At 39.0% G+C, this 27,325-nt stretch overlaps 1 protein-coding gene across 1 annotated transcript in view; it reads right to left on the bottom strand.

Annotated features, from left to right (window-relative positions):
• Positions 1-27,325, bottom strand: part of LOC138068030 (uncharacterized) — a 226,134-nt gene that overhangs the window by 174,917 nt on the left and 23,892 nt on the right. Inside the window, exon 3 of the mRNA XM_068952550.1 lies at positions 17,609-17,783. Coding sequence (XP_068808651.1) covers positions 17,609-17,783 — 175 coding nt within the window. The remainder of the gene's footprint in view (positions 1-17,608; positions 17,784-27,325) is intronic.

The raw sequence follows: 27,325 nt of genomic DNA, 5'->3' as shown, positions 1-27,325 counted from the left end.
GGACTTTTTTTGCAAAGCCCTCTGGAATTAACCTTTCCACCCTGCCCAGACTATTAACAGGCATGTCCACCCCTTCCCCTCTCAAACTGTAACCACTGTTATCTCCTAGTCTCTGAACCTGACACCGGCAACCTCATCCTTTAAAATCTACTCTAGATGCTATTCTAAAGATCATTTTCTTGCTTGCTTATTGGACTAGATAACTCAGTTTACCTCATTCTCAATCTTTTTTTTTTTTTTTCACCATGTGAAATAAACGCTTCTGGCCATTATTGCAACACCTCTCAAAGCTCACCTCCGTCAGCCTACTGAGTTGTTTCTAGAGCAACTCTCAATGCAGTGATATGAAAATGCAATCCGTGATTTTCCACTTTGCTGAGACGTGTCTTCAAAATTCTCTCAATAGTTTACAGCTTTGCAAAAGAGGAGACTTTACCTATTTTTTCTTCTTTCATGACCTCTCAAAAATCTCACCTCTTCCATAACACAGAAAGAAATCTGACTCATCACAGAGAATTATGACGGGCCCTCCTGGATGGCCAAGACCGAACACATCCTGTTTCCACTAGTAACCTATCCTTCCAACTTATCTTTCACTTATACTGTTTTTGGAGGTTTTTCTTTCGCTTTTTCATAGATGAATGAGAAATTTGTATATGAACAATCATTTTTTACATTTCAGGAGTCCTTCCCCCTACCATTTAGTTAGCAACGATGACCAAAATAAAGAGTTACAGAAAACTAATTTTTACCATTTACTACAGTTTCCTAGCAATTTTTCTTCTATAAAGACACAGAGGACCAAGCTCACTCTCAGCTGCGATGGTATAAATCTAGAACTACCTTTCATTTTTATTTTATTACCTAGTGATGTACCAGCACAGTGAAGAGTTAAGTTCAAGGCTCCATACTCTCAAATTGTAAAGAGGATAGAATCAGGTACAAGCGAGGAGAAAGACAGAGGAATAAAAACAGGCAGAGGAGGAGAGTGAAAAAGTATATGAACAAATACATACTGAAAATGGAATTAGAGGACAGAGTTATCTCTTGATATGCCATACTGACAAGTCACTGATGCAGCAGAAATACAAAAAGTCCTATCTCTGCACAGCATCCTATAGAAAGACAGAACAGTTTGTCTACATGATAAATACAAAAGACTAATGGTAGGGTCAGGAAGTTAATTCAAAATCCAAGACTAATTTGGATTTCCTGAAATAACCCTTATGATCACAGCAGTACCCTCCTTTTATATATTTGCTTAATTAAAAATGATAATAATAAACTTAGCAAAAAATCTAAAAACTTCTGTTGTCAGAAGCAGATTTTATGTTCAGTTCTGAAGAATGGCACTCAATACTAAAATAAAGGGCATCCTTATAAAAAGCTAAATAGATGGATTGATAAGAAAAAGCTGAATTAGGGAAAGGAAAAATGTGTTGAAGATTGAGAGAGTGTTTTAGAGGGAAAAACTGGAAGTAATTAAAGAAGTTTGAAAATTACAGAAAGAAACTGCCCTGAGGAAAACGTAGCTACTATAAAAGACATAAAAAAAAGGAAGAGAAAGGGAATCAGAGGAAAAAAAAAAAAAGCCATATAGACACAGTAAGCTATTATAGCCCTCTTGCTTTATGGAAGGCTTAACTTTATTCCAAATTTTGCAATCTCTCACTTTTATGGTGGATGTAGCCACTTCCAATAAAACATGAAACTGTTTTCCTGGCCCGTGACCAGGCGGACGTGGCGGTGGCCCTTGCGCCTATGGCCCCAAGAAAAGCACACAGCGATGCTGAGCTCTGCAAGCGCCGCTCCTGCCCAGGCACCAGGCGGCAGCTGGGAGCCTTCGCTGGGTTAAACGCCAATGTTTGGGCAGAAAGTTGCGACTGTGGAAATTGCTGTGCTCTCTTTGATTTACAGGGATCTTCTCATTTGCTTCTTCTACCCCCTCGCTCCACACACTTAACAGGGAGAGTGAACGAGTGCTGCTGGATTTACCTCAGCAGAATGGTAAGATATGAAGGTACCGATTCTTAATCACGCAAAACTTCGACAACACCTGCCTGGGACATACACCAAGCCCTGGCGGGTTACTGTAAAGGGAGCTTAAACCCACCACCATCTCCCATGACTTTCTGTCAGCCTCACAGGATATGATGGGCTTCTCTAGGAAGTAAATGCATATACTCAGACTTTTTTCTTCATTTGAGAAGTAGACAGTAAAGAGAACTTGTGATTTCAGAAATCTCTAAAACATATCCCTATTTTTTTATATATTGCCAGCTACATTGCTCTGGAGAGACCAAGTTCCATCAGAACCAAGAGGGTTTAAACTTTTACCTGTAAACTAGTTTATAGTTGACTTCTGCATTTTTTAATGTATATGCCTCCAAGGTAGTAGCCGTTTTGTAAAATCTTAAATTATTATTATACCTTGTAGCCAAAGGGGAAAAAAATTAGAATCAGACTTCTGCCTTGGAATTTTAACCTATCAGAATTGCATCAGGCTCAGGTTTTCACAGCGGCAAGGGACACGCTGTAGCCTGCTGAATAGGATTCTTTATCTAACAGTGACACCTGAGAGTGTTAAATTACAAAATAATTTTCAAGTCCAACTACTGGAAAAACTGCCTCCACTTGGGTTAGTCACAGTTCGCAAGCAGGAGCAATTTTACCATTTTATACTTTCAGTGACATCTTCTTTTAATAATTTTTTAAAAAAATCTGTCTCCTAGAGTTTTTGTCCTATGTTGTTGCTAGAAGACTTACACTTTAAATGTCAAAGTCTATCAGGATTGAAAATGTTCCTGTGGGAAGGTGAAGCAACTCAAGTATTAATCACTAAAGGAAAGCGTGACGTGAGGGAAACTTTCATGTTTAGAGAAACTAAAATTGGGACTATTCATAAAACAACTGCTCAGTTCCAACATTTCATTTTCAGTCATAATCAACATAATGGGATTGGTCATACAGACAAAGATAAGAACAGGGAAAAATTGTTTAGAGGGCCCTTATGAACGATAGCTGTTAACGATATTAATAAAGCCTAGGATCCAACTGACCAAGTATCTTAATATGGCGTGAAATTATGATTCCTTTTAAATAAGGGATATTATTCTCATGACTTTTATTGGGGCTTTTTAAAATATTTTAATATGTTAGAACAGACATTCAGTGTTTCTTAAGGATAGATGTATATAACACGAGAGATCCTTATGGGAGAACACTTGAGCGAAAAGGTATGAAGTCATTGAACCAAATATTTTTTCCTAGAACTAATGACAATTTTTCCTCACATTTTTATCCAAAATCTACCGTTCTTCGGTTCTGCACGCACTGAAGCAGAGGCATAAATCTATTCACATGATGAAGTCCTTTTATATTTATAACTGCTAATTCCAGTAAAGAAACTGTAGCAAATTGTGGAATATAAATTACTGCCTGATTTCATTATTACATAATTGTATTCTAATGGCCCAGACTGGTTACAGTGTTTGGTTATACTTCTTATTATACATTTAATATGCATTACTGCATTTGAAATGCTAAATATTAAACATCTGATAATGAATAATTATTCCTGGAAAACAGTAGCTCTAATATATAACAGAGTGCAGCACTTCATATAACATTGTGAAATATACAGAAATATTTTAACTAGCTTTACCACATTAATAAAGAATGGACCAAAACCTGTGGGTCTTATTAAAACATAACTGATGCAAGGCAGCAAGATGAACCTCAATATCCAGTAGAATAATATAATTCCATCATAACTCTTAATAAGTTCAGTCTAGTTTAGTCTGGCTGTGCCAAAATGCAACTTTAGCAACTCACTAAGAGTCACAAAAGTTACGACTGAGTTCTATGTGCAAGATTTGAAACTCAAAACAGAAGTGAGTTCCTACCTCTGCATCTTCCCTAGATAAGTTTCCCTTTCCAGGAGGAGGGGGAGAGACATTCCACTTCCTGCCTTTATACAGATTTACATGTGATCAAATGAGCTGTATTAAGTTACTTAGCATTAACAGGGTTTTATATCTATTTACTTACACTCCTTTCAAACCACAAAGGCTACTGGCACCTAATAAAAGTTTACTCCTGTGGATCCAATCTTGTGTTTGAACGTTTTACTGAGTCATGACCTAAAAGAAAAAGATCCTGAGTCCCACCAACAAAGGCTTCAGTCTACTTTTCAGGTGTAGCACGCTCACTCCCATAGTGACCAACTTTTGTCTTGTGAGCCAGTGTTCTTTCCTCGATTCAGCAATCCCTGTATTCATCACAGCTAGACATTCACGTGCTCTCTCAAGAACTAGCATTTCAAATAGGAAATGTTAAAGTCTTCTACTGCTTTGTTGTTTCTCTGGGTGTCAGAATTATAGTTCATTAGAACTTCAGACATTTGCATGGAATGCTGCTAGTAGACCCATAAAATATTATTAGATTGTAAAGTTAAAGCAGTACTCATGGCTTCACTTTTTATTTAAACACTGTTCATCAGGCTTTGTTCATGATGGCATTTTTAAAATATAAGCCCAGGAGGGTCAGAGTATATCAATTTATAGAATGCAACCATAAGGGTAAAAAAAACCCATAAGCTACTGATAAGCTTTTTATAGAATAATAATTTGTGTGGCCTTGTCTGTCTCCTATTATCACAGCTGGAGTTATACATACATCTAAGAGTTTCTGGAATCAACAGTAGTATTTTTATTTCTATTTCTAAAAGTTCTTATTTCAATAAAAGTTAAAAAAAAAAAGAAACTAAAGGCTGATTAATTCCAGATAACGCATGACTAATTGCAGATGTCTAAAATCCTGACCTTGCAAACATCAACCATGTACCTAGCTTTGCTCCTGCAGCTATTCTGTATAAAATAAAGAATTTACTTGGGAGGTTAGGAGGGAGCTTTATTCCTTTGGAATATGATCATGCAAACAAGAAAGGCAGCACTTGCTATAGGTTTTGAAAAGATCCCTGGGGCAAAAATCCTGGAAACTCTCTGCATGCTCGGATGCTTGCACGTGAACATTCAAGTGTGTGTATGAGTAACCTAACTACTAAGTTTTGTATCAACTATGCCACATGGGAAATAGTTACATAATCATTTTAAATACTCCAGCTAAAGAACAAAAGTAATTACAAAAGTAAGGCATGTACCTTTCTATGTGCATTTAAAAATCTGAGTACACAACCAAATCACAGTCTTTGGGATTGCTGGTAAGTTACTAACACTGCCTCTTGGCAACGAGACTAACCACATATGAATGAAGTTACTAAGAGATGAGATTTGCCTTTATTTTTTATTTCCTACAAAGGTAGATGCAATAAGAAAGAAACTAATGGTCTATTCAGCAAAAATACAGATTAGCATTCTTATGCCTTAATATATCTTTTTTGCATATTACATATTCAAATGATAATGTAAAAAAAAAAAAATCCTCGCAAAGCCAAATATTGAAAAATTAGACAATGCCAGAAAAAGAAATTGCTTGGCTTGCCTACTTAATGCCATTTTACAAGTGTCTGCTGAACAACTGAGAACACAGAAGAAGCTTTAAATCCTAGCCAGATCTCTACGAGAACAGCCAAAGCGCATAACCACAACAGCAAGAAGAGTTCTCTTAGGAAAAAAAACAAACAAAAAAACAAAAAAAAACAGGGCTGTTCTCTGAAGAAGGAAGATGGCAAAACTCTCCAGGAAATGGCTGCCATTTCTTGAGATGAGTAAATAACACGTTTGCCCTACCCTCATCGGCATGTCTGAACCCATTTGGATGAAACATCCTTCCCCTGCGTCGAGTAGAAGGCTGACCTTAGAAAAGCTTGTATGGCTCAAGTTTGGCAAAATGACAGGCTTGAAGGGAGGGCCATGGAGCGGAAGCGCTCCCCTGCCCTTTGCATGTTGGCCCCCCGCCCTGCTTGGAAATGCCTTTCTCCCCAGCTGCCTGGAGCACGTTCTGGAGTTCTGCTCCAGTTTGCACCATTCCACACCAATCACAATGATATTAATGCTCCCAAATTTCCAGTAACTTGCAATTAAATTTGTGTTAATTACTTTACATTTTATTACCCAATATTTTGTAATTTTGTTACATTAACAATTACTGAAGGCTAGTTAAGGTCCTCAGTATTTTTCTGTAAGGGATAATTCAACCACCATGTATGCTCCTTCGTTATCAGTCCTGCCATATCTCCTACCACCTTCATAAAAAAAAGTATTTTTAAACTTACAAAGTCTCTAAGACTACTCTTTTTTTCCAGAATTCTTCTAATCGGAATAACAGTTGGCTGAAGCACTTTTATTTGTCAGGTTAATTTCTTCTTTCATTAATTTATGGAGTTTTGATGCTTGAAAACCTTTCAAATAGTTTTATTATAGCTTTGAGTTTGTTTGGTTTTCTTAGTCTAGACTTTGGTAGAAATAACTGAGTGTTGAGCGGATTATATTATTTTAACCCCCTATACTTCTGAGAGATTTGTGTGAACCATTAAGGAAGTTTCAACAGTTATTTAGGTAAGATTACTCCTGGTGGTTTCGTAATATCATACTTGATTAGCAAATGAATCAGTTTAAATGCAGAAGTCTTAGCAGTACTTTCTAAAAAGCTACAAAAAAGCCATTTCCTTTTATTCTCTGAATAATATGCTCTCTGATTATGTGCAGACTGTCAGGAAGATGTTGTCATTCAGTGGACAGAAGCCTGGATCATGCTGCTGGCTAGAGTTAGATGGGCACTTCAATCTGGCACGTGTCTGTGCTGCCGCCAAAAATGGACAATCCTGGCTTCCTTTCTGCCTTCTCTACTGTGGCAGCATGAAGGTATGGCATGGCAAACCTGCCTCAGGACCCCATCTGGCTGGTAATTAATTCACACAAGAATAAATGTCTCCCAAATAAGCAGCACGAAGACGCACTCAGGCATAGGAAAGGCAGCAGGCCCTCACCCTCCTCCTTTCAGCAACAGCACAGGTTTATTACGGATCAATGTGCCTCCCTAATCACTGCCTCACGGCATTTGGGTTGTATTTCCAGCTACTGCACCATTTTACTGAGTGATAATGGACAGTTACTTTCACTTCTCTGGCTTTTCATGTTTTTTATTGATTTGAAGGTTCTATATAATAATGACCTTCTCTTGAGGAGCCCTTTGAGATTTATGGATGACAAGCACTTATGTGTTATTATTACTATAGCTATTTTTTAAAAATCTATTGTTTCCCTGCAGAATTCTTTCAGGAATACATACGTATGTGTATTTCTGAGTGTATATTATATATGTGTAGAAGCAATTAAGGTATGTTTGCGTTGATAAATGGTAAAAATAAGGGAAAGAAAAAATATGGATATAGAAAGAGAGCAGTGAGAATTACGCAAGAAAATCAGGAGCCTGGGTTGGCCTACTGCAGACATGATACTTCCACATTTGTGGCAGAGAAGAAGGTGAGAATTGTAGCTGTTTACTAATCTATGAATTCTACTACATGTAAATTTTACAGATTTTATATTTTCTTTTAGATCACTGAAGGAGATACTGCAATACTAAGTAATACTGACTTGTCCCATTAGACTGGAAACATCTCTACTATCGCAATCACCCTTTTGAATCACTTCTGGAGGTTATCAGTAGTTTTCATCCATTTGATATGGATAGTTTTAACCCATAACAACATAATAATCCATAATAAATTAGTTTAAATCCATTTAGTAGAGAGTGCATTGATTTTTCTATAATACATGTCTTCCTTAAATGCTTTGCAGTACTCAGTCAAATGCCATGCAGGAACACTAAATTATTTTTGCATGGACCTTCACCAGCCAATATGTAATTTCATTTAAGTCCCCCTCTCCCCACTACCACACATACAATATATAGTAGTATGACAAAGCCTGTTTTCCATAACATCACGCTGATGTGCCACCATTTTCCCATTGTCCTAATTTCTTTACTGGTTGACTGCCTGTCAGCAACCAGAACACCTAGTATCTACATATTGGTATGATTCATTGTAAGCACTCAACAGCAGCAGCAGCTTACATTGTTAGTGCTCTGGACTATGCGACTTACCTCTGCTGAAGGCCTCACCACTGTAAGCAAATTTATCCCCTCATTTCGGCCACTGACCTTTAGACCTTAGCTTATTAGCTTAAAAGACCACTGAAAACTGGTTTGCAATAATCCTTAGGTCTGAACAGCAGCAGCTCAGAGAGAAGCATGTGTTTTTTTCTGACATATTTGCGATGGGGGGTGCAAGAAGGCAAGGATGGACTGGTGGGGGCTGTAACATCTTTATCTGCCCCAAGCAGGTGTCCTAGAGACTGCTTGTTAGAGCCCTCAGTGACTTCTATGCGAGTAATTTTAGTCCAGCAACCGGGCCCTTCAGCATTCTTTGCATTCTGCATCCTTCATGTGCACTTTGGACACTTACTAACATATCGGAGGAGCGGTTGCATAATACACCTTAGTATGGAAACAAAGTGTGACCATTCCTTCATCCCTTCCCTCAGTTTGTCTTTGGTCCTTTCATTGATTTTATAATGGTCAGCTGGAAGAAAAGGAAGGAAAGCACTACCAGGGCATTTTGACTACCCTCTGCGTGACAAGGCTTAAGCAGTGTACTGCAGCTTTTGTGGCCAAAAACAACTACACGTTGTAACAGAGCAAATGAGGGCAGTAATCAGCTGCATCCTCCAACGCCTAGATAATCCATTCATGGAAAACTAACTACGATACACGTTGACACACATTAACTGGGAGAAATACTATCTTTTGTGATCATATGGGCAGCCATAAGGATCCCCAGTCTCCAGATGTGCCATGTAACAGCATCAGAAGAGTCATTTACATATAAAATTTACAAGCATGCTGTAGGCTATTCATCTTTCTACTTCTCCCTTTAACCTCTAGAGAGGTTTAAAATACTGATATACATTTTACTTCCTCTCAGCATTCATGTGGCAGCAGCATGGAAAACATCAGCATTCAGAGGTTTAGGACTCTCAGTATTGCAGACTGCAGCACCATTCGTTGGGTTCACAAGTTCAAGCTTTCAACTTTCAAGAGCTTTGGCCCATCATGTTGTAGGAGGCTGGTTATTTGACATACCTTCTACTGAAGTAACAGAAACACCAGTTTAAGTGTTTGCCTTAAAACAAAGGGACCAAAAAGAATTTTGTGGCAGAATGCAAAGTTCAGGTGTGACTCTGACCTTAAAATCCCCTCCCAAGCTGGTTAAACGTCCATTAATTCAGCGTTTTCCAAATATCGAACTTACGGCAGGTATGAAAGTACGTAACTGGAATATTCCCAAAGTTTATACATTATGCAAGCAGCACAGAACAACGATTATAAATCTCCTCTAGATGCAACAGCTAAAGAGCCTACTAGTCCTCTGTTATTACGAGGAAAGAAGAGGAAGAAAGGAAATTTTAGTCAGTGAACTTTGCTGTGGCCTGACAAATTACCTCATCCATTGCCACTAACATAGGCTAACCAAGCTGAATTAATTTCTTTCCTACCATGATCTCTCTTTTTCTAGTGCAGAGATCAAGGTCATGTTACATCAGCAGAACATCGACCAGCTGTGTATTACTCTTCATGAGACATCCTAATTTTCATTCTTGAGGCGGTAGCCTCTAGTGGCCTATTAACAATTATATATTATAAGGTCTTTCATACATTGCTGTTATTCACAGCTCCTACAAACTGCCATTGCGTATTGTAGTAATACATATGGCTTAGGAAACTGACCTCTAAAGAATATTAAATAGCTGCATGGCAGCTAAGAAGCAATTATCTCTGCGACTATTTAGATATACCTAAGTAATTTTTAGCGTTTATAGTGCAGGTAATGATCCCTCTTGGTGCTTTGCTGTACCAGATCATGGCTAATCTATGCCCACTGCTTTGTGCTACAAATGCAAATATGTTTGTTTTGATATAAATATTAGACAAAATGAAATTAATGCCTTATTATTTTTGAGTTTATACTTGCAAAGCTACTTGAAGCTCTCATTCTCTTTTCTATGATCTAATTACAAAGCCTTGAGGGAAATGTAGAGGGAAAGAAGTGCTCAAGTAAAGGGATATACAGGCTCTAAGGTTAGTTATGAGTTTGCCAGTCTGCAACACCAAGTGCCATCAAGTCTCAAACAGCCAGGTGAAAAGTCACTAGAAAGTATAGCAATGATAATAAATACCTAATTACAAATGAAAAAAGCATCCCAGGAGAGCAATGTAACTGCCATGTAACTGAACCTGTGTAGGAAAGTTATTTTATGTATGTTAACAGAATAGAGAGTGAAGGTAGAGTGCCACCTTACTACTCCCTTTGCTGCCCCACTGACAAAAGCAGGAAAATGATTCCTGCTTCTAATGAATTCTCCCATCCTTAATGTTTATGTGCAATTTCTGAGAAACTTTACTAGAAGTTAATGGCTCTCCTTTTCATTTATTTATTTTGCATATTTTTAAGCATGCCTGGAGACAAGTTCCATCCAAACCATAAAGATAATCTTATGTGGCTTGAAGGCGGGCAGGAAAAAAAGGAATAAAGCCATTTTACATAATCATAAAGAGTAGCACTTTATTCCAAAAGTAGCATCATCAAAAAGAATGCTAGCGTTCAGGTTATAAACTTCTACCCAAGATAAAAATGGTGAAATCTGACTTGTTATGGAGTAAGCACGGAGTCAACTCTGTAGTTCTGTTACTAACGATCCTTCCCAGTGTATTGATTGAGGCCTAAAACTTCCCTGACTTTAGATAAAAAGGCAATAACATTGTTCAGTATTCTGCACTCCAGTGTACTACAGAGTCATTTTCACCTAGCTTGCCCACAAATATTTAAACTACCCGTACAGTATATAGAGCTATGCATCATTTTGTTTTAATTTCTTCCAAACTTCAGAAATTAGCATTGAAACTTTCCAGCTCCTAAGCAAGTTTCTTCTACGATAATAGAACTTTAAAAACCCTGTGGAAGGATATGTTCGAAATTGCCTGTTCAAAGAAATTTATGATTTTATTATAGCTGCATATTGACTATTCCTACAATAACCTGAAGGCAGAACCAAACAGTTTATTTATTCAAACTGCAAATGAAATTGGGCAAGCAAAGTAATTAGCAAGCAACAAAAAATAATGGAAAAACACCATAAAAGCAGTTGTGAATTTATGTGGGTTGTCAGATAGTTAGAAAAATAACAGCCTAAATTTAAAAAGATCAACTTTTTACATACACCAGTAGTACACAGTATATACAGATTAACCACAAAGTTGGCTTTGAAAAAGCCCACAAACCTCAGCTCACTCTGCATGTAGCTAAGCCTCCTTTCCTGCTTGTAGATGGAAACGTTAACTCAAGAGCAGCGTTAACTCAAGAACAAGGGGTGCTCCCACAGGCATCCATGGGGGATGGCCTCGAACAACACTAATGCTAATTTTTCTAAAAGAAAAATTAAACTAATTTTCAGAAATACAGATTCTGAAGAGGGTCCTTTCCCATAGTTTCTTTACATTGGTAAGTTACATTTCTTGTCAGTGGAAAAAGGGCTAGTTGGAACTACGCTGTTTGCCACCAGCTAAGGGTCTACTTCGTTCTCCTCACCTCCGCGCTGCAGTGGGTAAACAGTGGAAGACTGGTGAGGAGACAGGAGCACGCCGACCCATCAATTATTCCAGCTGCCAAAACACTTGGTGTGCAGGACCCATGAGGAACAGCAGGTCACAACCCTTAGACTTGCACCACATAGGCGGCAATCTGGACTTGTGCACGCCTAAAGAATTACTGCTTCCCTTGTTACCTGTAGTGCATACGCAGTACCCCATACTGCAGCCTACCAATTCTCCTTAACCCCCCGAACCTCACCACGGCCGACGCTCTGTGGTGCCTGAGATGGCCCGGACTAATCTGCGGCTGGATGGATTCACTGACCTGGGCGGCTCTGCTTGCACAGAAACGGCTGTGCTAGTAATACAGAGAGCCTTACCTGGGAAGCGGGAAGAGGGGCACTTCAGGCAGCTCCTCCAGCAGACGCAAAACCACAGCCTTACACACACGCACCCTTCCCCTGGGAAAGCATCACTGAAACAGCCAAGTGACTTTTCTCTTTTTTTTTCAGATAGTCTCTCAGCCCTTTTGTCTTTCTCTTTTGTGTCATCCAAACAAAATGTCAAAAGCACATGCTCATTTCCAGGCGTCCACTGCGCTCCACGGGTTCCCCAGGCCTCTGCACTTGGGACACAGTATTTCAGATTCGCTATATGTGAATATTTGCTGAAACAGAACAGTATCAATAAACCTATATATTAAAGGAATCCCATTCCATGCAATGAAATGGTACTCACAGAGAAGTTAAAGGTAGCTTTACTGCCATGCAGGGAGGTTAAATCTGGATGGGATAGATACAGGTACCTGGCCTACATACGTCATCAAAAACCCTTGCATCTTAGCTTAAAATCATTACTTACCTCCCATTAAAAAGCATATTTCTTAGTCATGAATAGATACCTCAGTCTTACACCTGCCAACATTAGTACATCCTGAAACTATAATGATCTTCCATGCAACACATATATTAAAACTGTTAATGCATCATAAATGTATGTCTTGCAATAAGATACTTTTAGCATCTTCCACACAAAATACACACTTTTAATCCAATACACTTCCTATTATCAATCTTCTGCCTTAACTGTTCGATCACTTTCATTCTCATTTTTAATTCTGACCACTGCTGTCTTGGTTTTAATTCTCTCACAGCTGGTTAGCGATTCACCTGCGTTTGAGAAATCTAGTTTCCATCTTCTTTTGCCCCACCTAATCTAATGTTATACTCAGTGTTTCCTTATGTTACACAAATCTTGTATTCAAAAGGAAACACAATTACCTATGGAGCCAAGAATCTGCTGTTACACCAATTTTTCTTTTTTTTAGTTTATTGCTCCAAATCATGTAATTAACATAGAAAAGTCTAATTACTAATATAGGTAAAACTCTTTCACAAAAAATCTCCAGTACCTACTCTTTTCTCTGGGGTTTCACTCACCCACCTGGTGTCCTCCAGGGCCCCAAGGCTGGCAGCTCCTGGCCGCCTCCGTCACCTGCTCCCTGCCCGCCGGCTCGCGGCTCCGCTCGGCCGAGCCCAGGGCTGCGGCATGACCCCCTGGGGGGAGCGGGACGCCCCTTGCCGACCCCATGGGGCTGCTGGCCCCTTCCCACCCCTGGTGCTGGCAGAGCTCAACTGCATTTTCCCTGGGCTTACAAAGCCACTTATTTACGGTCTTACTCATGTTTCCCTCTGTCCCCAAGATACAATCCTCTCTTTCTAAATATTTTCCTGCTGTTTAATGTAGCTATGAATTTTGCAATGTTCAAGGTAAAAGCAACAAGAAACAGCTGGATTATCATTCCGGCAGTTCCTTTTTGCACGGTCACTTTGTTCTCACTGTGGAAAGAGTAAATGATAGCTATTACTATTTTAATGAATAAGCCCCCAGTGAGCATATAATCAGTATTTCCAAGAATAAAAAGGCTAATTCTTATGCTCATTTTGGATATTTGTATTCTTTTTAACTGAATGCTTACTTATATTCTACTATATTTTACGAGGCGGGCATGTCCTTTTTTTTCGATTTCTTTTTAAATCGGGAGCAGAACGTTCCCTAATAATACAAAATCCAAACTACAAAACCCCCACTCATTTACTGATACTAAAGTCATACTTTTCAGTAAGTACTAGGGTTTCACTGAAAACCATAGTAGATCTTTCAGTCTTTGATTATTATAAACTATATTCCAGCAATCACTGTTCAAAGTCTTGAAGATCTGTAACCATGAGAATTTGAAACAAGAAAATTGAAAGAGAAGATCAAAAAAGCGTGCTTCTGATATTATTGAATGACATCAGTAGTTGCAGCTCAGTGCCTAGTCATATGTCCAAACTACCATCTCCCCCATAAGAAAAAATGGGAGGAATCAACCTAAATGTTGTACCTCTCAAAATGTTTCCATTAAAACTGTATTTGAAGGTTTAAAAATAAAAATAAAAAAGGTAAAGGAAACATTTGACGTACAGAAAACAGCAACGTTCTTTCTGAAGGGAAAAATATCAGCCATTCTCTTAATTTTTCACAGTTTCACATTTTCCTCTCCCTTGAAGAATACAGGAAAAAGCTATTGAGACCATGAGCAACAAAAATCAGCTGCAGAATCCTTACATGGATGGACTCTACTTAAAGGTAGACAAGATAGTACTTTAGTTCAGTCCAAGTGCGCTCTTTCAGTTACCCCCACATATTCTGCTTGCTTTTTTTAATTCACTCTGACAGCTAATTCGCATTCAGTTCACAGGACCACACTGGATGGAGTCTGAAGTGAATTTGCCTGGAACACGTACAGGGCAGATACTGGTTTCACTCTACAGATGCTGGTCCACATAACTTGCTTGTGTAGAACAAAGCCAGTCATACTCTAGCTCCAAACCTGCACAGTTTGGGAACAACTTCTCCCATGTTTTGTGAAATGGTTCCATTTATATTGAACAGAAGGACATAAAGAAGTTTTTATTTGGTATGTTTTATGTTCTTTTAAATTATTTTATAATCCAGGACAAAACATGGCAGAATAAAAATGGTACCTGTTGGGTACCTATTTGTAGCTCATTACTTAATTTGTTTACTCAGGTATTTAACCTAAAATAATTTTACCTTCACCTCTAAAAGTAAACATTCTGAGGGAAAAAAAGTAGCAAAGCACTTTAGAATTGCCTTAACTTTTTGTATACACTAAATATTCATGATTCAAGTTCACAAACAGATGTGAGTTAGTTGCATTTAAATCCACAGTTAAGTTCTTTACTAGGCAGGTGCCTGAGAGGATATCATCTGTGTGTTATCTCATGGTTTCTCCTGCACACTGCATTTTTCCCAATTACCAGAAACTGCTTAAGGCTTGCAGTACCTCTGACAGATGACCATTGGTGCATCTATTTGACAAATACGAACCTGAAGCACAAACAGCACCAGAAACCAAGTCCCATATGGGCACTGTGGTAAAGACAAGTGTCTCTCTCAAGAATCCAGCCCCAAATTCTCCATATTCCAGTTATTTCCTAAGACAATAAAGCCACAGATTCAAAAACTGCTTCAAAACGCAACGGCAAGCAGGTTCTTGGCATGCAGTGCCTGGCAGCAAGGCAAAAGTCATCTGCTCATTTCTGTCCTCTGTGGGAACAAGCTCCAAGGTCCCGGCCCCCGCAATTTCTCCACTGAAGGAAATCCAGTTCCTGCAGAACTGAAATGTAAAAGTCTTTCTGACCTTAGTATGGCCATGATTTCACCCAGTGACCTCATCGCAATACTTCAGCGAGCAGTTTTGAGCAGTTATTTTTTAATACAGGTGCTGCAGCTCCACTAATTAGATGGCAGCAGTCAAACTGCAATGCTGTTCTCAGAAATGCTGGTTTTGAGAGGCAATACTCCTGACAGGAAAACAAAATGAGACGGCGTGCACTGAGACATATCCGCTTGGGATGCGCCGAGTCTCAGAACACCAGCAGCGCTGACACAGGATCTCTAAGCACAGCAATGATTTCTAAATGGCAGATTTTAATCAAGAATAATACGCAAGCTTTGGCACGAAGAGAAGACAGGTACTAGGTTACCCTCTAATTAAATAGATGGAGTCGAATACTTAAAATTAATTAATACCTTAAACCCTTGTGTTTAATCTGCAGATAGGAATTCATAAGGGAATCACTAGATACATAAATTATCTTTCAAGAGAACAACACTGGTGCATATCAGTTCATTTGCTTATTCTGCAATATTACTTCTGGAAATGTATATAAAGCATTGGTCCACATTACATTGGCTTATATTTAAAAGATGATTATTAAAGTTACAACATTAAAGAAGTTAGACATATTAAGGCTGGCAATGAAACCTTGATAAGCCTCCTTGCCCGGACACGTTATGAGTAAGGTTGTAATAGCAAGATCAGGGCAAACCTGCTAGCTGTACTCTCCTGGCTCAGGATGCCACCTGCTGCCTTCACGGCTCTCACCTTCTGCCTTCCCGCAGCTCTCAGTCCCCAGCCCTGCCTGTCTCCACACCACAGTACTGCCACCCCGGCTCTCAGCGAGCGCAGTCCCAGTCTCTCCCCAGGTCCCTTTCTCAGAGGCAGACATCATGTCTTTGCCTCCTCAGCAACTGCCTCATACAACTTCTTTTTCTGGTACCTGGAAATCGGCATCACCGCCACGTGGTTCTGAGAAAAATAAACTCCTGTGCTCACACGACAGCAGCTCAGACCCCAGGCAGTTTGCAACAAGAGTGAGCTTTGCTGACAAGACAAGTCCTGTGCAGGACTTGCACAGTGCTGGAACATGTTCAATGCAGGGAATATTCTAGGAACTCAATTTTTAAATCTGGTTATTCTTCTTAGGCATATGAGCATTGAATTTTTTTTTAAATTCAAATTTTAGAACATTTAAAGCTATGTTCAGGTGGATTATTATAGAAACGGTGAAAGGCACATATCACCGGCGCAGAGAATGAATTTTAAGCATCCATGCATGATGGACCTAAAACTCTTCAAAGAAAATATTGTCAGAACGGAAGTATGGCAAAGCAATACTTTCACTTGGCCACTTTCCTTAAAGCAAGTATGCCTGTGTGACTACCAAACGGACTACAGATAACAACAGCTTGAGATATTAAACAAGATGATGACGGCTCCAATTCTGACTCCTTAGTACCATGCAGAACTACCACCTCACCCATAGTACACTTATGGAAAGTTTTCTTAAATGACATGATTTGCAGTCTCTATTTTACATTTCCATTGAACTTCAATGGGTTGCAATAACGTTTGGTACCGACACACTGACTATAGTTCAATTTCGTAACAGAAAGACCGATATATACCAAAGGGAGGCTCATGCAAGGATGCAGCAAAATGCAGCCAGAGCATCCTCTTTAAACTGAACACAAGCAAATTGGCCCCCTTTTTCCTACTTGATTCTACTTGAGTTCAATCGGGGAGGAATACATGCACCACAACACTCTAAATGAGGTTGCCACTGTGGAAATTTTACTCCTAGATTTTTCTTTTATAAGCAGGGAAGAAAAACCATAGCAGATGAATGAAATTAATAATGCCTAGGTCATCTTCTGCTCAAGCACTGAACCTTATTGGAGCCTTATAGGTATTTTGACTTTCTGCTACTATTTAGCAATATTAGCATTACATATTCACACAAGAACATCTATTTTTCTTCCAAGGTATAGTAATTTTGGTGCCTCACTCCTGAAAATGGACTTCCATTTGCATGGCATGCACTTCCACATCTATTCTCTGATGATACAATTTGTTATGGTTTTCTCCAAGGACTAACCCAGAACGTGGACCTGTAACAAGCATTGCATAAACCCTGGAAGAGTAGATAGCCTTTGTCTCTAACAATTTATGAGATGGTGTGACACATGCATGTTACCTGAAGTTAATTGATTCTAGGGCGTAAATAGCTTTGACTTGGATTTATTTTCTCTTCCCTCTAGTGCATTAATCCCAGACTTTGCTGCTTTCACAGCTCCTCCTCACCGCTAGTTGCACCAAACAGGAGATGCGTGGCTTTCTCCCTTGCAGAACTGAGAGCAACACTGGCATGCTTCTGCTTCCGGATCTTCAGAACTTCCTCTGTGCTGCCAAACTGCAGTTCTCTTAGCATCATAGGAAGGGATCCCAGTGTCTCCTGAAAGGTAAAACCCAGGCTGAACTGAAACAAGGCAAAATTGGAACAACAGAAGTCACCTGTCACAGATTTCCTAGTAACAGCAGTATCCCCAGTGTGGACTGGGCTGAGATCCTTTCAGGTTTTTGAACATCTGGGTTATCTTACCTTACAACCTCCTCTACTGATCTCACCACTGGGAACATACCAATAATGAATAAAGTGCACTTTCTGCCAAGGCCAATAAGACTAATGCACTTCTGAGACCCACATCTGAAATCAGTCACACAGTTTTTCTTACATTGTTCCTTTTGTCCCCAAAACTTGCACAATGTTTCAAAACCTTACCATCACCAGATAGAAAACAGACAGTTGCCTTTCCTTTTCCAATAAGGAGAGGCACAGCTAATAATCCACAACTGCTTGATAAATGTCATTCTGCAGCGTTATAAAGCAGTTGGTGTTTGTCAGGGATGTCTCAGAGGGCGAATGATTATTTACTTCAGAGTTCAAAGGGTAAATGGATATTTAGCTAGCAGCACAGAGATGCTCTGCCTGGAAGAACTAAGAGCAAACTTTTCAGTCACTTTTTCTTAGTCCACAGTGAAGTACTAAATTTCATCGTCCTTTGCATGGCCGTGGGGAGGCGTATGCTGCTAATTTTCAGCTACCTATGAACATTTAATTTAGAATTCTGCCAACGAGGTTTTTTAAGGGCTTGAGTAGTCATTAGCCAATTTCTGAAGTTGTAAGTTCAGAGATAGGTGCTGTCTCGAGACAAATATGCACAGCAGTAAAGCAATTCATAGTTAAAACCCACTTGAAATGACCTGAGAACAACAGTATTTTAAATAAGGCAGCTTTAGATTAGTTCATTTTAATTGTATGAATAGATAAGAACAAGCTTGTCTAGCTTTGCTGACACACAGTTAACTTCAGGGGGCAACGGGTTTTGAAAACAAGGTTCAGGAGAGAACCTAAGTTCAGGAACGCTCGAAGTATGAAAATACTAAAGTGCAAGCTGATTTAGGAGTAAATTCCAACACCTGTACTCCCATTTAGCGTTCTAAATCTGGCTGATAAAAACATTGAGAAGTGTCTAACTGGCAATAATGAATACAGTCAAGTCATTTCAGAGAATTACATTTCTGAATAAATGCCAATTACATGATCAGAACATGATGGTGAGCTTATTTAATGCCAATGTCATGGCTTTATTATGCATACAACTAAGTTTTAATTTCAGCTGATCTTTTATATAACTGCTAGTCATACTGTACATACTGTACATCATTATCAAATTAAGCATCGTATAATTGCCTCAAGATAACATGCTTAAATTATGACACTCACTTTGCTCAAAAACTCTCTATATATTCAAACCTTATTTTAAATATTGTTTAATGTGTGGTCCTAGTAGGATAGGATTTGCAAATCTTGCAGTCTATTTTCTGTTAGACAATAAGATATCATTTCTAAAACACTGCAGTTTTTTATAACTGAGCTTGTGTAGCATTTAAAGGCAAAGTGGTGCCACTATATTCAATCCATCAATGTATCCCCATACAGTGGCCCAACAGTTTATATTGTTTTGTTGGCTAGCCAGAGCGCTCAGTAAGAAATCACTGGTATTCAAGTGTGCTTCACTACAGGGTGCTATCATGGGTGTAATCAGTGATCTGATTTCAAAAAGTGATTTTATTTGCTATTATTATTCATGTAAACACTGGTGAAAAGTAGTGCTCAAGAAGGCTACCATGAAATTTTATAAAGTCTCATTCGAGTGGAAGACTCATCCAAAGGAAAACAGAATGATCAACTAGAGACCATTTATCTAAAAGCAGGGAGTATTAAACTAATAATTCCAATTCCTCCCACAGAATAACAAAATTTCTTCAATTAAAAAAAAGGGGGGGGGGGGAGAAAGAGACAACTCTCAGAAAGGTCTACAGTTTAAATGGCAGCATCAGCCAGGGATGCCTTCAGAGAGCCTGGTGCCTGAAGCAGTCTAGACAGCAATGACCCACAGGTCAGTGAATGGTAAGTATTTTCAGCAGGGATGTTTGTTAAATTCAAAACATTTGACTTTTACTTCACTTCCAAGTGAAAACGGTAATAGAAGCATATCCTTTCATGTCACATAGGTAGTAAAGACATCTAGATATCTCACTTTTATTCAATTGGGGGAATCCATAAGCCCAGGACTCTGCCACCCTCTGTCTGAAAAGAAGGTCAGGAGGAGTAAGGGAGCAGTCAGAAAGTGCTTTTTGGAGACCAGACCAACCAACACTTTCCATGCTTTCACATGCTTGGCAAGCTCCTGGAGCAAAATCTACCTGTGGCAACAGGGACAAAAAGCATTTTGAAGCTGCAGAGTGTCCTTGCCTGTGGGGATCCATCATAGGAGACAATTTCAACATCATATTGCTCGTGCAAGCTGAGAGAGGAATAAATATTAGAACTATTTCCTTAGCTAACAGAGAATAGGGTCTTCAAGGTTTCTAGGTTTTCTACAGAAAGCTTGTATTATGATTATTATTTGATTACTATCCCATCCAAGTACAATAACAACAACAGTGCATAAAGGAACCCTATCATGCCATGGGAGCAGTGAGAATGAATGACTTCTGTTTTCCCTTAAAATAATTGTCTACCGCTGATTCTGTACAGTACAAAAACAATAACAAAATTAAACAAACAAGTAACTGTACCATTTGTTATAACTGACAGGAGTTTGGAAGATGCACATGCTAAAACAAGCCACTACTGGATAAAACAAGCTGGCTGCATTTCAAAGCAAGGGCATTCTGGAGAGTGCCTGAACGAATGTACATGTTAAATGCCTACCTGTCGTTAAAATAGCTTACTTGAAATGTCCCTAAGACTAAGTTGACCTATGGCAAATTAAGATAAAAATCTCATTAAGCATAGATTTATTAAAATGAATTAAGAAGAGCAACACATTTTGCTATTGCTTCTTTAACCTGTTCACAAACACAATCTCTAGATTGCTTTATTTTGTTTGTAGTGCTTTGTGAACCAGGTGAGGTTCCTTTCTCAGAGCACACATCTGTGAAAAACAAGCAAGATGTTTGCCCTCACGGAGATTTTGTCTTGCCAATAGCAGTAGCGCTTCACATTGCTGCAGCTCGGCTCAGTGGGGCAAACGCTGTTCCTCACTGAATTGCCATTCATTAAGAACAAATGCATGGAGAGAGATGGTGCTACTTTTTGTTTGATACCACTGCAGCAAAAAGAAAGAATCTGCACAATCTATGACAGGAAACAGTGCTCAACTCGCTTTAAATAGGTTGAAATTTGCACTTTTAAGAACATGACAAAGTAGAGTGCAATATATAAACAGGAAGAAGGGGAAACCCCTACCCGATTATTTGCCTGACAGTCAGAAACACCTTATGATAGGAAGGACTGAGACATGGCATGCCATATAGCGGTATGGGAAGAACCTGTGCAGAATAAGAATGAATTCTATTTGCAAGATAACGTAACATTTACTAAAAGATCTCTCTCTCTTTTTTTTTTAATATATTTCATTATTAGTCTTCAGTGCACATGATGTGTCAGAGAGTAACATCATCCCTTCAAGCAATAGATAATGAGGTAAAATAATGACTTCATTTTCAGACTCTATGGAAAATCTTCCCAGCACATATTTCTAATAATTTTTGACACACAAGAATGCTGCGGAATAGATGGACTTTACCGCTTGCCTTTAGTCATTTCACCTGGTCAGGATTATCGAGTTTAATATCCAGTCACATGATAGGGTTGACCTCCATTGATTACTCTGTCACTGTTAAGGCCCCCTTTGCTTGGCAGAAGGATGATAGTGAGGTGTAAAATGCAGCTCTAGCTATTTATATTTAAACCCATGTGGAAGGTAATAAAAAACCTTTTACAAAAAACATTCTTGGATGCTAAACTGTTTGTACAGTTTAGAAGATTTTGCTTTCAATAAACACAGCATAGATGTAATAAACACACCTATGTGAAACCTACAAAAGTAGTAAAGTTTAAAGGTATTAAACAATGACGCATGAAACAATGAGAAAGTATCAAAATTTGAACGAATTTTCAAAGAAAAAAAGAAAGTCATTAAGGTAGAATTAAAATCAGTGGGAAAAGAATAGCCTGCATAAAATAGAGCTAATCATCAGGTTGATCGAGATGTCCGTGAAAGTTGATAATGAGTGGCAATAAGATTTATAAGTAAATTAGATATAATAAAAAGGTGTTAATTTTTAACAAGATGAGTTCTCATTAGAGACAAAAAAGAAATCCAGACTTTCAAAGCTTTACATTGCATTTATGAAGGATTCAGAATTTGGTCTGAACCTCTGTCACTTTTATAATACATTTTCTGTGACTTCAAGGCTAAAGAGGTCTGCTGTGTCTGTAAGTTTGTAAATTAGTCATAAAAAGTGAGGCTTTCCCTATTAGTTCCTATTAACGAAGGATGGCTACATGAAGGGAATTTGATATCTTAAAGATCATGGAAATATTTGTCTGTATATGTTTTATTTGCACTGTAAATATTTCCTTTATCTGTACAACATTGCTGTTCTACTGTTGACCCAGATCCACAATAGAATTTTAGCATCTTTAAAATAAAAAAAAGTGCTATGCTCCATTTCCAAAAGGCACCTACTTCGGGAGAGAAGTCAATGCTGTGAACTGTAATCTTAATGTAGACACCTTCTGGCTGCCTAGAGTCAGGCCTTTGAATCTGTGAGAGGACCGGAAATTAAAGCATGCTCTTGTCCGCAATGTCTCTGTCGGGCTTGGGAGCATCTCGTCCCACAGAGCTGTTTGCAAGCCACTTCAGAGCTGCGGAATGGTCTACCACAGAGCTAGGAGCTGCCATTCCCAATATTAACACCCACCTCCACCGCCAGCGCTTGCACCTACCATGGCAGTGTGAACCCCTGCTGTGAATTCCCTCCTGAAGGCAAATGAAAGCTCAGACACACAGTAAAGTGGCTGCAGCTTAAGAAGTTAATAGTGAGCTGAGCTTCAGTAATCGACTGTAAGCTTTTTCCTGGTCCCAGCCTGCCTTCTTTTTATTTCATGCTTCAGTTCATAATGCTCACACACAAAGACAGTTACTCTGGCTCAGCTGATGCATTGTTACTTGATGGGATGAAGAACTGTAACTCTTCCTAGTCACTGTATAGGAAAAGGTGCCATAAACATAACAAATTAAAGCAGTAGACTCCATACGGGAAGCTAGAGGCCTCATGAAGACAAAATCTAAGTATTGTTATGGATCCTTCAAGAAACATGAAAGCAGTAAAAGGGAAAAGAGGAGGAAAAACCATATAGCTCAAGGGAGGGGGGAAAAAAATCACAGAAAACTAAATCACAGTACACCTCAAAATCTCAAATTTAGACAGCACGGCAACCTTTATAATAGTGCTTGCAGCCAAAACACAGTGGAGAGGAGCAAGAGCTTGAAAGCTAGGTTGTTACAATCTGGCTGAGCTCAAAGCAGGTGGCCAAAGGCTAGTGAGAAGCAGAGAGGGCACCAGGATGCAGTATTAACCTCTCTCCCTCCTGCTCTCTACAGTTGGCCAAGCAAACCCAAGTTATCAGTGTATATCATTACAGCATTGCAGACGAACAATCCATAAAAAAATACTGCCTTTAGAACCCATTTGTAGCTCATCTGGGATGGAGAAGAGCCTGGGTAGAACTTTCTTCCCACATTGCTGTAGCAAAAATACTGCAGGAGTTAAAAAAAACACCAAACTTTACATTAATGTTCTGCAGAGAGAAGAAAACGGGATGTATAGTGTAAGTAATTCATATATATGCTAAATCACATACAGAAATAAGATTTGCTAATTAACTTGGTGATAGGCGCCACACAGGCAAGCGTGGGGCTCAGGATGGTGCAGCCCATAGAAGAGGGGTTTGCTCTGGGGTGCTCCCCAAGAGTTGAGGAACCATGGGTGCACCACGGCCAGAGACACCACAGTGTGGGGCTGCCATAGCCTCATAGGTGCAGAGCAAACCTAGTCAGCAAAGGAGAAGTGACACCACAGACTCACACTGTAAACATCTAGGTACCTTGGAATTTCGTACTGATAGCTGTGAATGTGCGTACTGATAGCTGTGGAACGTGTGCAGTGACAGCTGCTAAACGTACTGACCATCCTGTTGGCATCCATACTGTTATCACCTAAGGCCATCTGCTCCATTGTCCAACTATGATCTGGCACTGATTGACTGAATAATGAACTAAGTCCAGGAAGAATAAAAGGAAGTAAGGCACATACCTCTGTGTGGACTCGAGCTCACTGGCCTGCTGACCCGACAGCCCACCCATCAGCGGGGACGCCCCTGATGCCAACTGCCAGAGAGAACCTGAATCCTCTTGGTGCAGCTCAAGTGTGGTAAGAATAATCGGGGAAAACTATACCGGAGGGCTGGCCCATAAGGACAAGGAAAGGGTAAGAGCAGTCAATTATACTGCGCATCAGAGAACAGTCATTGTACTGTGCTTCTGTGGCTTAACCGTAGAGCTGTGATATGTGTAGTCTGTTTTTTTAATTCTTTACTATACTTCTTAGCTTTGTTATACTTGTAGATTGTCTGCTGTTAATTGTTTAGTGTTGTCCAGTGTCCGTCATATGTGTAGAACTGCTTAGATTTAATAAATTCTTAGATCTGACAAACGACGATCTCTCGAGTTCAGTGCAACAAACCGCACAATCCGAAAGAATCCCGAACGCCCCTCTAGTGGCGTGTCACTCTTGGGCCTAGTCCTACAGTGCCTGTAGCACTGTCACAGAGATGCCTTTGAACTAATAGCGTACGTAGTGAGAATATCAATAGATCTCAGCATCCTGCACGATGGCATATGCATCTCATTCTTCTGCAGACATAAAAGATCTTGTCACATAGTTCCGAGTTCGAGAAAGGTTTTACAAGAGATATATTATGAAAACATTTGATTATTACTAGTCAACAAACAATCTTCACCTTTAAAGCTGGATTTAAAAATATTTTTTGTGGATTATTGGATTATCTTTATCATATTCTGTTCTTATTATGTGTATTCACTGTTTTCGCATATCAAGATACCAGCTGTTTTACTGCTTATGACAGTATCAAAATCAGTGCTTGTATTCTCATGTTAAATCAACAAGTTCCCCCCCCCCCAAAAAAAAAAAAAAAAGCTATAGCTACAGTTATTAACTGCAGATTAGCCTACAACCTTTACGGCAATTGGTTTATGGGACCAGTCACTACCAGTAGGGTTAAAGGGATCATCTTTCCATCTTCCATCAAAGCCTACTGAAACTATACACATAATCAAATCACATGCCAATGGACATGCATATTTGCCTCTGATATTCCTGTACGTATATGGCCAGCTGGGTACATGGGAAGTACTTGTCAAAACATAGAAATACCTGGACATAAGCAGGTACATTTAATCTCCTTGCTTTTGTAATATGTCTTAAGTGTAACGCTAGCCATGGACGTATTAGATTCTATGGTAGTGTCTTCTTCAGAGAGGAACTACTGATTCTATATGCAGCCCAGGCTGTATAGTTAATAGATTTGGAAATAAATTTTTTTTGATTTTATTCATAACGCTAAGTTAGACAACAACCCTGATCAGGAAAATTATATTCTTAGAATCATCCAAAGTAAAGTGCAAGAAATGTAGTTTCATTTGGAGATGTTAAAGGTGATAAAGAGACTGCAGACAAAAAAAAAAATCACTTTCTGAATATAATTTATAAAGCTAAATTTGTGATTTTAAAACTAAGCCATCTGACTATTATTCTGTACCAGGCGTGGAGGCATGCTAGGACAAGGAAGAGAACAGACACTAAACAGTAAAGGTGACCTTTCAACATTTCATCACACAAGAGTATCAGATCACAGAGAAAAACCTAAGCAATGCAAAGTATGGCCATTCTATTTTCCCTTGCTCTTCTACAGTAAATAGTATTGACCTCTACATATTCATCTTATTGATTTTTTTAATGATATGCACAAAAAAGTAATTCCCATATGTTCACTCTGTCACTGTGACTAATCATTTTCCTCCTTCTCTAGATTTTACACCTTGAGGAAACAGTTGCGTCAATGATGCTTTCCATTAAAGTGTCCTGCAGATGTCAAGAGGTACACATTAATGACCAGATAAACCTTATGAATGGCAAACATGCTGTTTAAATACTAAATAAAAACAATAATCAATAAAAGAAGCTAGAAGTAGTGTATACATTTGCCTACTTAAAAAAATTTCCTGCAGCTGTATAAAATGCAGTGCTGACTTCTTAGTCTCATTCTCTCCTGACTCTTTCAATGGAAACTTGTTTATGCATCTTTGGCTTCCTTCTTATGGGTCATTTAATCATACATACTTACCGGTAAAACTAAACCTACTAAGGAGTGCCTCAGGCTCCTTAGCTGTGCCTTTTCTGAATATTAAGTACTTGAATAAAAAGTTAGCTGAAATGAAATCTGAAAAACGGTGGGTATCCTGAAAAGTAAACAGGGTAGAAAGCTTTTTCAAAAATAGCTTCCAAAGTCTGATGAATCAAACTTTTGCAAGTACTGCTACAGGATGCAAAGAAGAATTTAGTAATTATTGTGAGAAGAAAATAAAGCAGTTCTAAATATACTAGTTATCTACCCACAAACTACTTCTAGAATTAGTCTTATTATAAGTAGCTTTGAGGAAATCAAATCAGCATACTAAAACAAATAGAAAAAAGGGGTGAAAGCCTAATAGTGAAATCCAACTTTTAATTCCTAGAGCATCCAGAAAAACTCTAAACTCCAAATTACTACAGTCTATTGGAAGACTATTTACTCCTTACAGTGTCACATGAAGACATATTACATGATATGCTCTATTCCTATGGACTTGTAAACATGAATGAAACTTGATAACAACTACAGATACAGAACTTCTTCTAAATCCGCAGTGGTCTGTCCTCAGCACTTGTGATGAGGCTGACGATTCTGGTTCAGGCCACAGCAAGGACTGTACCCCACCATGGGGAAGAAAGATGCATGGTCCAAAGGGTGCAAGACCCAAGGGCTTCTGCCTTGCAAATTCCGTCAGGATTTAATGGAGAACATTGCATTCCAAATGGTTGTTACATCTTGGGAAAGATGCTGGCTCCTAAAAGCCCAAGCCTAGAATGATACAGAAAAGAAAAGGAAAAAAATTTCAAGAATTAGTTGCCCCAACATTCGCCTGTTTCTGATGATCTGTGACACTGTTAGAAAGAACCAGAATCATGTCAAATATTGGGGCTGTGGAGAGAGGTAAAAATCAATGGCTCAGGTTAGAGTCAGCCCTGTCCCTCACAATTCAAGGTGGGAATAGATGAATTTGGAAGATTAGCAAATGCTGTGTAGATGGCTGAAGAAGCCAAAACCTACTCGGTGCATGGCATGATGATAAGCAAAGGATGAAATTTGTTTCTACTTAAAAAAATAAGACATTACTGAGTAATCATTTGCTAACTTCATGAGCAAGGGCTTTAAATTAGGATCAAGGAGGGTGGGAGACAAAAGCTGATGTCTTGGCATAA

Source organism: Struthio camelus, chromosome 8 (assembly GCF_040807025.1).
Source record: "Struthio camelus isolate bStrCam1 chromosome 8, bStrCam1.hap1, whole genome shotgun sequence".
In the NCBI taxonomy this organism is placed as follows: Eukaryota; Metazoa; Chordata; class Aves; order Struthioniformes; family Struthionidae; genus Struthio; species Struthio camelus.
The sequence above is the reverse complement of the archived record's forward strand: the minus strand, read 5'-3'. Positions and strand labels throughout refer to the sequence as shown.